Source organism: Carassius auratus, chromosome 28 (assembly GCF_003368295.1).
Source record: "Carassius auratus strain Wakin chromosome 28, ASM336829v1, whole genome shotgun sequence".
In the NCBI taxonomy this organism is placed as follows: Eukaryota; Metazoa; Chordata; class Actinopteri; order Cypriniformes; family Cyprinidae; genus Carassius; species Carassius auratus.
This window is the reverse complement of record NC_039270.1, coordinates 4,486,800-4,500,119: the sequence shown is the minus strand read 5'-3', so window position 1 is coordinate 4,500,119 and position 13,320 is coordinate 4,486,800. Positions and strand designations below refer to the sequence as shown.

Sequence of the window (13,320 nt, the reverse complement as noted above, 5' to 3'; positions counted from 1 at the left end):
TATTACAGTGGTGCCGAAGCCCGGGAGAAGGAGGGACGTGCTGCTGAAGATCCTTTGCCACTGTGGTGAATCTGCTGTGCCATCGAGCTGCAGAGGAGTGTCCCGCCATGGACGCTCGAGACGGTTGGCTGGAGCAAGTTGCCGGGGACGGGCGAGCTTGCTGCCGGGAGTAGAGGGAGCGAGGAGTAGAGCGCAGTCTCGCAGGGGGGTGCTGGTTGTGGAGTAGAGCGCAGTCTCGAGGGAGAGAGGAAATGACAAGGAACTGGACAGACACAGATATTCTAACAATCTATCGATAAACACACACCTTGTGTCCTCTGTTTATGCTCGAGCTTGCTCGCGCTGCTCCACTGTGGTCTGCGGATTGAAGAGAAACTGAAAGACGAGGAGACGAGTCTGCTGCCATTTTCATATGAAATTTATGGGGCCTGCTCTGAGGCGATTGTAAATTTGTGTACAGTTTATGGATATTAATGCTATAGCTCCTCTAAAAAAGCCTAGCCGCACCCATGCTTCTTATGTACATTTTGGAGAACCAGGACAAATATTACAATCGATCACTCAGGAATTTAAGAGGCACTGAAATCTGCATTCTTATTCGGTTCAGTGCATACCGGTTCCATAGGTACCCAACCCTACTCTTACAGCTGACGACTTTGCAGTTTTCTTCACAAATAAGACAAAAACCATCAGTGACCAATTCTCCATACCGCAGACTGAGGATAACTCCACAATAACCTTCTCTCCATTGTCAGAGATGGACATTTCCAAACTTAACCTGTCCAATCATCCTACTACTTGTCCACTTGATCTGATCTCCACTCACCTCTTCCAAGCGATTTCTTCTCCAGTCATACCTACACTTACTCACATTATCAACACCTCTCTTCACTTTGGAACATTTCCCTCAGCATTTAAGCAGGCTCGGGTAAGCCCACTGCTTAAGAAACTTCTCTCTAAATCCAGCACTTCTTCCTTCCTTTCAACTACAGACCTTCTTCCTTCCTTTCATTGTAAAGACTCTTGAGCAAGCTGTGTTCAACCAGCTCTCGATGTTTCCTCCTGTACAGCAACCAATCTGGATTCAAAAGCGGCCACTAAACTGTGAATGCCCTGCTCTCGGTAACTGAAGCCCTGTGACTGGCAAGGGCAGCTTCAAAATCCTCAGTACTCATCTTGCTGGATCTGTCTGCTGCTTTTAACACTGTTAATCACCAGACTCTGCTGTCCCCCCTCAGAAATATGGGCATCTCTGGAACCGCACTCCTGTGGTTTAAGTCCTACCACTCAGATAGATAATTCAGGGTGTCTTGGAGGGGGGGGGGGGGGGGAGTTTCTAAGTCACAACAACTTGCTACTGGGGTACCTCAAGGCTTAGTACTTGGACCACTTCTCTTCTCCATCTACATGACGTCAATAGGATCTGTCATTCAGAAGGATGTCTTTGCCTATCACTGTTACGCTGATGATATGCAACTCTACTTCTCATTCCAACCAGATGACCCGACAGTAGTTGGCTCCAGCTAAACCATTGTTTCATAACAACTACTCTATAAAGCTGGGTTCGTCAACCATAACTCCTTCCAAGCTTCACAGACCATGTTGCTACAATGACACTGTCCTGCAGATTTGCCTTATACAACATTAGGAAGATTAGACACTTCCTGTCAGAGTAAGCCACCTAACTTCTTTTCTAAGCTCTTGTTCTCTCCAGACTGTACTCTTGTAATGCTCTCCTGGATTTCATGGATTTCCCAGATTGCAGCAGCAAGGGCAACCCCTTCAATGAGCCAAAAAAAGCTTGCGTTACTCCTCTCCTCATCAGGTTACACTGGCTACCAGTAGCTACTCATATCAAACACAAGGTACTGATGCTTACCTACAAGACGACCACTGGCACAGCACCAACATACCTAAACTCACTAGTTCAATCTTATGTGCCCTCCAGAAGTTCAAATACCTCCAAAGAGGTTTAAAATACTCACTGACTAAATCACTCACTGTGCCCAAACAGCTGGTGGAATGACCTCTCAATCTCAATTTGAACAGCCGTGTCTTTACTCATTTTCAAAATACTTCTAAGACTAATTTTTCGCCAGCACTTAACCAATTAGTACTAGCACTTACCTTTTCTTGTCGATCATATTCTTTGAGAGAGAAAAAAAAAACCTGGCTATGTGTTCTGTGCTAGACTGAGACTTGTCACAGCACTTATATACTGTTGTTGTTCTGATTTCTTCTATTGTTCTCATTTGTAAGTTGCTTTGGATAAAAGCGTCTGCTAAATGATTAAATATAAATGTAAACATGCCCCAAAATGACTGGCTGTGAACAGAGCTGTTTTTGATAGGGCTAAAAATTTTGTTGTTTTAACAGTACAATTGAGAAATTTCTACCAAAGTATGTTATAGACGTTTTATTAAGACCCTAAAGAGTCACATCAACTTGTGGAAAATGGGCATACGATAACCTTCTTTACATTTGTCTTAAAGTATAATTTACATGCAAAAGATACTTAGCAAGTTCAGTCCAGTTCATCTTTATTGATTTCCCAAAGGCAATTTGGTTGCAGCAATCCAATGTTTCAAATAAACAATAAAAACACCATACATAAAAATAAAACAACATTTAATTCCTAATAAGATCTTACCTTAAATTTTAACAGCTAAGAGGATAAATTAATGTCTAACTGATTTGTCTTTCTAATAGGGTTTCTATAACGAATGCCAGAAGGGAGATGATGAAACTAACAATATGCTCTGGGCTTTCCCCAAAACTTGTCTATGATATAATTACCTGCTTCCTCCCCATTATTTCACTTCCCTGGTTTACAATCCTCTAAAGACAATTCTTGTTTTTTCACATTTAGAGAATTTAACCAGCACAACAGAGAAAAATATAACAGTAACTCAATATAGGATCAGTAGAACATGCACATCAATGTGTGGTCAATTTAAAAAATATATATATATATATCAAAAAACCACTAGAATAGTGTTTAATGTTTCTGAGAATTTTTACATCCAGAGAAATAAACAGTTTTAACTTGTAACTCGGACCGTGTCTATTATGTCAACGTGTCACCTGCCAATGACGTCATAACCCCTTAATTTTTGGTTTCGTTTTGTATAAAACATATGACATTTTAATATGTTGCATGTTTTAATAGACTAGAGTAGCATTACAACAGAACTTTCAAATGTATCTAGTATGATAAAACAGCACTGCTTTATTCCACATTCGGATGACTGCAAGTAGCTGACGTGGTCGACTGTGACATAATAAAGCTCCGCTTCTTTCGAGCTGTACTTGTATCAAGTTCGTTCAGCGGCATCATTTCGCTTCGACAGCTTTCAGCTTCACCCTGCTTCATTCTATTATGTTAATAAATCATTAGCTCATCCAAGAACATGATTTCTGTCCGGGTCCAATCAGATTTCATCGGCTGTGAGGATGAAGACGACTATGATTCCACACTCAACAGCCATTCAGAAAAACTGTGCAAGGCTTTAATGAAGAGTTAGTAACCAAAGGAACCTTGCAGTGTCCTTTCTGTGTCAGTCTTTCCAAACTGAGAGCAGCTGACTTTATCCCTGTATGAATTAACATGTGCCTCTTAAGACTTGCTTTATGTCTGAAAGTATTTCCACACTGAGAGCAGCTGAAAGACTTTATTCCAGCATGAATTAACATGTGATCCTTAAGATTTCTCTTACATGTAAAAGTCTTTGCGCACTGAGAGCAGCTGAAAGGCTTTTCTAGAGTGTGAGATACCAAATGATAATCAAGGTGTCCTTTCTGTGTAAAACTCTTTCCACACTGAGTGCAGGCGAAAGGCTTTATTCCAGCATGAATTAACATGTGATTCTTAAGATTTCTCTTACATGTAAAAGTCTTTCCGCACTGAGAGCAGGCGAAAGGCTTTTCTAGAGTGTGAGTTACCAAATGATAATCAAGGTGTCCTTTCTGTGTAAAACTCTTTCCACACTGAGTGCAGGTGAAAGGCTTTATTCCAGCATGAATTAACATGTGCCTCTTAAGGCTTGCTTTATATCTGAAAGTGTTTCCACACTGAGAGCAGACGAAAGGCTTTTCTAGAGTATGAGTTATCAAATGATAATCAAGTTGTCCTTTCTTTGTAAAACTCTTACCACACTGGGTGCAGGTGAAAGGCTTTATTCCAGCATGAATTAACATGTGATTCTTAAGGCTTGCTTTGTGTGTAAAACTCTTTCCACACTGAGAGCAGACGAAAGGCTTTTCTAGAGTGTGAGTTCCCAAATGATAATTAAGTTGTTCTTTCACTGTAAAACTCTTACCACACTGAGTGCAGGTGAAAGGCTTTACTCCAGCATGAATCAACATGTGGTTCTCAAGGCTTGATTTACGTCTGAAAGTGTTTCCACACTGAGAGCAGCTGAAAGGCTTGATCCCAGTATGAATTAACATGTGGTTCTCAAGGCTTGCTTTATGTCTGAAAGCGGTTCCACACCGAGTGCAGCTGAAAGACTTTATTCCAGCATGAATTAACATGTGATCCTTAAGATTTCTCTTACATGTAAAAGTCTTTCCGCATTGAGAGCAGACGAAAGGCTTTTCTAGAGTGTGAGTTACCAAATGATAATCAAGTTGTCCTTTCTTTGTAAAACTCTTTCCACACTGAGAGCAGCTGAAAGGCTTTACTCCAGCATGAATTAACATATGGTTCTTAAGGGTTGCTTTATGTCTGAATGTGTTTCCACACCGAGTGCAGCTGAAAGACTTTATTCCAGCATGAATTAACATGTGATCCTTAAGATTTCTGTTACATGTGAAAGTTTTTCTGCACTGAGAGCAACTAAAAGGCCTTTTGACTTCTGGTTTTTTAATGCTGCAAGATTTTTCTCCATTGACATCACAATCTTTCTGATCCTGATATTTCTCCTCCACCTCATTGAGATCTTGTCTTTCTTCTTTCATTTTCATCAGGCCTAAAATAAAAATGAATGAAAATCAATTGGTATGTTTAAAAAGAAATAATATTAAATATCTGTGCATGTGTTTAGATGAAAATTAGGTCAAAACTGTCGCTTTCTGTAATCTATTTAAATAACATATTACATTCATGCCATTAGGAGAAACAATGTTTAGTTTGGTCACACACACACACACACACACACACACACACAAACATAAAACATTGAACCCTTTTGAAATAAATACAATCTGACAGAACTTGAATAATTACACATCAGAAAACACTGATTACAGAACAGACAATAAAATAAAATAAAGTTTACTTCCATGATGTGAGAATGCTGTCTGGGATATGTAGCATAAAACAAGTCATAAGGCTCAATTTTTATAAATTGAGATGTATGCATAATCTATGTATGCATAGGAAAATATTTGGCAGTGATACAGGTATTTGGAATGTATCCTTTATCTAAGTGTGCAAAAACAAAAATCTAAATATTGTGAAAATCACCTTTATGGTCCAAATTAAGTTTGTAAGCACTGCATATTACAAATCAATAATTAATTGAAGTACTGTATTAGACCGCAGTTCTTATTCATTCTTTCATTATTTTTTTCTTACATACATCTTCAAATATGCCGTGGAGAATCACAGAAAGTGACAGAATTAGGTTTTATTGTGTACTTTTGTTCTTTCTTTTTTTTATGGCAAGCAAAAATATGTCGAAATTCGAATATCATTTTTATTTATCCAATAATTAGAGCAGAACGAATATTCGAAAGTTCGACTTTCCGTGCACACCACTAGTGATTTTATTGATTTGTGTGCGCATCTCTGCGCAAAAACTGTTCTGTATGTTTATGTTAATTTAATACTGTTTGACTATTGCTATTTGTTGCTAATAAAAGTTGTTAATATTGTTGTGCATGTAATTTTGTTATTGTTTCAGTATTAGTGTTTGTTATTCAGTTTGTGAATGGTTTAGGCACAAGCCAACACTTTGGTGATGCTGTCTCAGCCTTACGTCATCATTTTTTAATTATTCACGGTAATACCGTATACCGAGGTAAAATAAGGAGGAGGTTTGACAGTATCAAAATCTGGATACCGGCCAAGCCTAATGAGTATCGAAAAATTATTTATCTTTCGGTGCCCAATTTCGGTTCCAAAAGCCAAGCAGCCATTTTTGTTTTTGCCAAGCGGCTGTGTCTGTGTGAGCATGTAGCATATGTGCATGTAAGGACCTAAATTCGCTGTGATTGGCTGTCCACCACCACGTGACGTGACGTGACAGGGAGGATTTCTGAAGATACTCGCAGTCACACAACACAAGTGTAGTTGTTTTTTCTCAAAAAGTTTCCGTTTTACATTGCCAAAGAGGTCTAAAGTGTGGCTACACTTTAGAAAAGTGGATGCTGAGTCTGCAAAGTGCAACATGTGCGTTAAGAGTATTAGAACCAAAGCCGGCAATACCACCAATTTAATGAAGCATTTATTTGGATGAGTGTTTTGCCCTCCCTCCTGTTTAGTTCTAGTCTACTCCATTGCTTATCTTGAAACATGCCCCCTTTTCATGTCGTCTAAGAAACAAAGAGAGAGAGACAGATTTATCCAGTACAACAAATTTTTCTAAGCAGCTGGCCACTGTATACGTTCACTTAAAACATAACCAACTGTGTTTACGAAAATACTTGCAGAGACAATTATTTTGATATAATTGTGTGTGTATGTGTTCATTCAGAAGTTACGCTACGCGAAAGATGAATTCATTCTCTGTACGCGCATTGTTTGAAATGCTGCTCGCAGCGCGTGCTTTGAATGAGTGAGCACAAGCTCAGAATGTGCTCGAATTGTTTAAAACGCTTGAATCAGCAATATTTAGAAACAAGTGCAAACGATCAGCTACGATCTGTTTCACCCCTTCAAGCGAGTGAACAACGCAAAGCAAGTTATGAATTTTACATGACTATTCACGATAGCCCATCGGACTGGGAAACACAATATCCCCGGGATGTGGGGCTAACGATTTTGCGAGCCCTGCACCTCAGAACTATCCAGTTTGTGAAACACTGGTTTCCACACTGGTTTCGTTAAAACAAAATAAATTATTTTAAAAGATTGACTCAAAAGAATCATTGTTTCACTAATCGGATCATGAACTAGTATTACCAAGCCAAAGATTATCTATTATTGAACATCTCGAATGAATAAAGACTTCAAGTTCACCTGTAAAGCACATAAAGCAATCGCACCCCTTTCCAAATAGCACAACCAGTTGTATTAATAATATTATTCAATGAGTGTTAAGTGTTACCAGAATTTGTTTTAATTAAGGTGAAAAATAAAAGTTTTGTGTTGATGTTGAAATGGATTTATGCATTTAATAACTAAGCTGATAGAAGGGGGGTGGGGGGAGGACTTGAATTACATCCGAGTCTGTCCATCTCTCAAAAGTGCTTCCCTAATGTCTCTAACGTATGGGGCGCCGTTTATAAAATAAAATGTGTAAGAAAAACTGGTCAGATTTGACTACAAAACAAATAAATTTGTGCCAGATCTACTACATATATACAGGGTTTCTGCAGGCTTTAAACAGTCAAATTTAAAGACTTTTTAAGACCTTTTTATGACCATTAGCATTTGAATTTATGACCTACACGAATTACGATAAATAACTTCAGTCATTAAAATTCCTTTCAAAAGTCTTTTTTATTATTGACTTTCATTGAAAGTAACAAGTTTTATTATTTAAAGAGTTATTCAATTATTTCTTAAGATTAAGAAACTGAAGCCATCGCCTTCTTTTTCTTGAGTATCAAGAACACAGAAACACTTAACAATTGTAACATTGTAAAGTACCATGTAAATTAACAATTATTTTATGGCATTACTTTCCAAAATAACAAGTGCTATTGGTGTTTGGTCACAGTATTCAACACCCACATTCATGGGGCTAGCGGGGCCCCGCTGAAGGTTGTACCAGTGGGCCCTGTTTGAAATTGTTTAGTTTGTATGTTCGTTCATTTTTATTTATTTTTGCTATTTACACAATGTTTAAGTTTTTATTCAAGTGTGTAGGTGTCAAGGTACAGAAACTGAATAATTAAATGTAAAATAGCACAGGATAATCTTCATTGTAAAAATTAAATAAACAATCAAACCAAAATTTATTCAGACACCTTCAACATTTCTCACATTGTTACAGTTTTGCTATCAAAAATTATATCTGGTGTCTGAATAATTTTTGGTTTGACTGTTAAAACTACAAAGTGATTCAGTCAAGAGCAGTGAGTGATTTTCTTTCTTGGATTAACATTACAGCAGCCAGTAGCTAAATTAGGTGCGGTCCCTTTAAGAGATGATGGACGCATCCAATATAATACACATCCTATTTTTCCTCAACTGTTTACTTTCACTTAAGAAATAACTGACAGTTTTTTCGAGCATAATTTCCAAGGTGGATATTTTTACATATTTTGTATGTATTTGTCGGCACAAGAGCAAAAATAAGCAAATTCGATGTTCAAGTGTTTTGAGACGCCTTTCTCTTCTTTAGCCCTGAACACCAGAACACTGAATTGGGCTCTTTCACATCTATTTGTTTGTTTAAACTGCGATTTGTATTTGTCTGTCAGGTGCAGGAGGGTCTTCGCTGTCCATGATACGCGGCTCTCTCTCTCATCCGCACCGAACACAGCGCGTGAGTAACAAGCTACTCTGTTCAGCTTTTCCGCGTCTTGTGTTTGGATGCTTTAATGTTTAAATCGACAAGCGGTAAGACTTAAAAACATGTGAAAAAGATAAGCTTTCGTGACGACGCACAGCAGTGGCACATCAACTGTCAAACTGTCCTGAGCATCTTTTTAAGCTGTCCTCAGTCAGTCGGTTATATAAAATATCAAGGTGAAAGTCATCATAGCTCGCTTAGTATAAACCCAGCTCCCAACCCAACTTTGAGAATAGATTAACGGCGATATTTTTTTTAATCGACCGATAAGAGTCTCGCGTTAACTCAGCACGTTAACGCCGATATCGGCCAACTACCACTACTACTAATATATATATATATATATATATATATATATATATATATATATATATATATATATATATATATATACACACACACAAACACATATCTATATACACACACACACACACACACACACACACACACACACACTCACCTAAAGGATTATTAGGAACACCACACCAATACTGCATTTAAGATCAGGATTGTCCGGTTTTCAAAACAAAACCTGCTCAATTGCTTCTCAAAACTAGCACAATCGTGTTTCGTTCCGGACGATAAATACACTTTTTTCGCCAGGTTTGCTTTGGTAAAATTGGAATTTTAAGCCATGTTTCCATCGCAGGAACTTTACGCAGGAACTAGGGACTTTGGCCTGGTACTCTGTGTGTTTCCACCGCAGGAACCAGGAACTAAAAGTTCCGGGTAAAAAAATGCCCCTCAGAAAGTCCCTGCTGGCGAGGTAGTACTTTTTCAAAGTTCCAGAACTTTCGGGGGCGGGACTTGGGCACTAAACATCCTGATTGGTTGAGTTCAGCAGCATTGTGATTTCCACCACCATTTATTCGGATCAATTTAAAATTATTACTATTATTGTGTCATGAAATGTAATTTTTAAAGTATTTCAGATGAGAATGTAGTGAAACTCAAATCTGTGGTTTATTTATAAAGACAGCGCTTATTTAAAAATGTGTTCAGTTGAGAAGAAAAAAAACGAGGTACTGTTAAACTGTTTTACTTTCATCCACCGCTATGTATCAATGCAACCTACAAATGAGAAGGGCTTAATTTGTGCCGGAACAAGCTGGATCCGGATCTGGCACCTCCAAAATCCGATCCGGCAACTCATTTTGGCGGATCCCCCCTCCTCCAGGGGTGGCGTTTCCGTATGGCAGACAGAGAATAGCCAGATATGTGCCGTGAAAAACGATCCAAAATTCATCTCTCTTTTATAATTAGTTATTTTTACTTTAAAATCACAGGGTTTTAGAAATATTTAACCAATGATAGGTATTTAAAGGAGCTTGTAAAACTTTATTACGCCATTGGATCCTCAAGCTCTGAGCGAACCCTTGTCACTTCTCGCGCCTCCACTCAGATTGACGCGTGCGCACAGCCTGGAGGAGACAGATCTCCGCTTATTCGCAAAGCAAGGGTAAATGAGCATTTGTGTAAATGCATTACAGCATTTCTTTACTCAAACACTATGTCTTGTGTGTGTTTAAAGACTGGAGAAGTAGGTTTTTTGACATCTAGCCAATATACCTTTGTACGTTTAAAATATCCTGTGCATAAGTGCCTAATTGTTTTATACCATGAGATTTTGGCCAAGTGTATTAAACAGCAAAAGAAAAAAAAAAAAAACTCTATATCCTAACCTGTAATAGGTGATGGCATATAATGCACTGCACTTTCCTCAGATGCGAACAAAACACAGATCTCCTCATTCGCCGGCAAAAGACCTTGTTAAATCTGTTTGAGCTTGTTTTTCATATAACCAGATGTTAATTGCAAGTGTCTGATACAACGCCAACACTGACGACGCGGTGTTGTTTAATTATTGATTTGTTCCACCTATTCTTTCCCCCCCCCCCCCCCCAGTATTTTTTAGTAGTGTGTGCCATGAAACGGTTTTATTTGTCAACAACCATCAGACATCATATTGTTTGTATTTGGTTGATTAAACTCAACAACCTATGAAAAAGAACTTATATAATACTCGCGAGGCGGCTTTACACGTGAGCTTTGGATGTGACTGTGAGGGCACATAATACAGCCTTTGGAGCCTTTGGTGAGTACCAAATGGCTTAAAATTCTTAAAAGGTGTGAAAATTATACATTTTTGGGACAATGCAACCCGATTAGTCAAGTGACAGTTCTGTCAGCTGTCCCGATCTAAATGCGAGTGAGTCTTGTATCGCAGCGTGCAGGTCACAGATGAGCTGATGAGAAGCGCGCTCTGAGAGAGTTCATGGATTCAAATGACTCATTTAATCTCATTTAATTTAGACTTTGTGTGGATTTATTTTATTATTCAAACCTACAAGCTATGTTGAATAAATGCCCTGCTTTATTCCGAGACCTCTCAATTGACAAATTAAGCACTGCAAATGAGAGACCGTTTACTTTGCTTTCTTGGGTTGTCACTTTTGTGAAAAAAAATCCTTTTTGATTTGAGTGACACATGTTCATTGAATTGATTATAATCGATTTTGCATGTCTAAATAAGTTTTATATGGCAAATAACACCAAATATAGATAAATTCACCGACAACAGGCAGGACGAATGTAAAGACCAATATTTCTGATGATTTATTGGCGTGAAGTTATGCGCACAATGACAAACAGGAGTGCAACATTTTTGAAAAACAACGCGCCTGAAGGTGCGGGTTGAAGACCCGGTCAGTGACATCACGATATGCTAATTTGATAATATGCTAATGTAAAACGATATGCTCATCACCATCAAAAAAAAAAAATACTTTTTTTTTTTACATTGAAACTTGAAAAAAAAAAAAAAAAGACCGAACTACAGACCCTTTTTTTTTTCTTTTTTTTTATAAATACTCTTACTAATTTAACAGCAACGTTAAATGTTTGGCATACTTTAGTCTTTTTTGTGAGGTGAAGAGCACTAACAGCATATTATTATTTTTTTAAATGGCACAAATAGTACCTGTCATTAATAATTAAGACATATTCTATTCATCAATAATTGTTTTGTTATTGTTCAAAAAAAAATAAAAAAATAAAAAATAATAAATATATATATATATATATATATATATATATATATATATAAAAATATGGAATAAGGGACATATAAGATCCAAGAAAATTGGCCCATTATTGTTAACATGTTGCGATAACTATATGGCACTAACAGGGTGGAACATTTTCAGTCTACCCATAATTATTATTTTTGAGTCGCTGAGCTTGAACAATATGCATTCCTAATAGTTAAACATGTTACTATTTTGTTAGAATGCAAAAAAAACATAAAAAAATTGTTTTATATATATATATATATATATATATATATATATATATATACATAGGCTTTAGGATTTAGGCTAAGACATTTTAATGAAATTTAAGTTCTTAGTATTAAATAAAGGAACTTTAGATGTACCACAAATATTCATTAAAGATCAGAATAAACATCTACCTCCTTGTTCCTCGTGTTTTATTCTCCAGGTTTCTGGTTCCTCGTGTTTTATCCTCCAGGTTTCTGGTTCCTCGTGTTTTATCCTCCAGGTTTCTGGTTCCTCGTGTTTTATCCTCCAGGTTTCTGGTTCACTCATGTTCTCTTCTCTCTCTTCTTTAACGAACATCATTTTCACAGCAGCAGATCTCATTTCAGATGATACTCCTCCAGATATTGCTTGCTTCAAAACTTAGACACGACTTTTGAGGACAAGAATATTACAGGTATTAAACAAGTATCACAACAAAACAACAGAGAACGGGGTAAAATAAATCGTCTTCTTCTGAGGTTTAAAGGTGTTTGGCGAATAACTGAATGTGTCTTAGCGCCACCTGCTGGACTGGAGTGATAGGCGGCAAGAGGAGGGTAATAAAACGTGACAATTTGTTTTCCTTTGAGAAAAAAAAGTAATTTGCACAAATAAATGATAAATAAATTACAGACTTGCGTGTTATTTGATCTACACCAGCAGCCTTCGTGAATGATGATTGGTAGAGAAAAATGAGGGAAGTCAATTTTTTCAGTGAAAATCAGTTGGTTAATGGCCATTCCAACGAATATTTACAATTTGTTTCCAAGATTAAGTTATTTGTTTTTAATCTCTCTCTCTTTCTTTTTTTTTAAAGGGCACTTATTAAGTAAAAAAAAATGTTTTAGCTGGAGTTTGGACATAAATGTGTGTGTGTGAACTGTGTGTGTGAACACAACCACCATACATTGATAAAAATCCACCTACTCCTCCCACACCCAATATTTTATCATCTATAAACAGGGGTGTAGGAGCCATGTAATGGGAAAATCATGTGACCTAATGTTTATGGGAGTGTCATTCATTAAGTGGGGTTAAAAACACCTGTGGGGTGTGTGCGGGAGGAAGGGAAGAATGGGGGTGAGTGCTGGAGCACATATTTTGTTGTACAGCACGGTCCTGTACAAATAAAACAACATTTAAGCTTTTAAGGAAACGCGTCACGAAAGTTATTCTTCCACTCAGCTCCTTAGCGGTCTTTGGATTGTTCTTTATGCACCGCTACAAGGGGTGCACATAATTTTTTCAGCCTGATTCTCAGGAGATTTGGTTTGGTCCTCAAACTGCATGTAGTGTTACCCATTCAATATAATTAT

General features: G+C 37.5%; 1 protein-coding gene across 1 annotated transcript; it reads right to left on the bottom strand.

Annotated features, from left to right (window-relative positions):
- Positions 1-2,422: 2,422 nt before the first annotated feature.
- LOC113047451 (gastrula zinc finger protein XlCGF57.1-like) lies at positions 2,423-12,210 on the bottom strand. Its single transcript, XM_026208828.1, has 2 exons — positions 12,157-12,210; positions 2,423-4,970 (listed from the first exon to the last, which is right to left on the bottom strand). The coding sequence occupies exon 2, from the start codon at positions 4,963-4,965 to the stop codon at positions 3,478-3,480; it is 1,488 nt and encodes a 495-aa protein (XP_026064613.1). The 5' UTR covers positions 4,966-4,970; positions 12,157-12,210; the 3' UTR covers positions 2,423-3,477.
- Positions 12,211-13,320: the final 1,110 nt, after the last annotated feature.

What these genes read in the sequence shown, in the direction of transcription:
- LOC113047451 (XM_026208828.1), bottom strand. Translation starts at nt 4,965, where the DNA reads ATGAAAATGAAAGAAGAAAGACAAGATCTCAATGAGGTGGAGGAGAAA.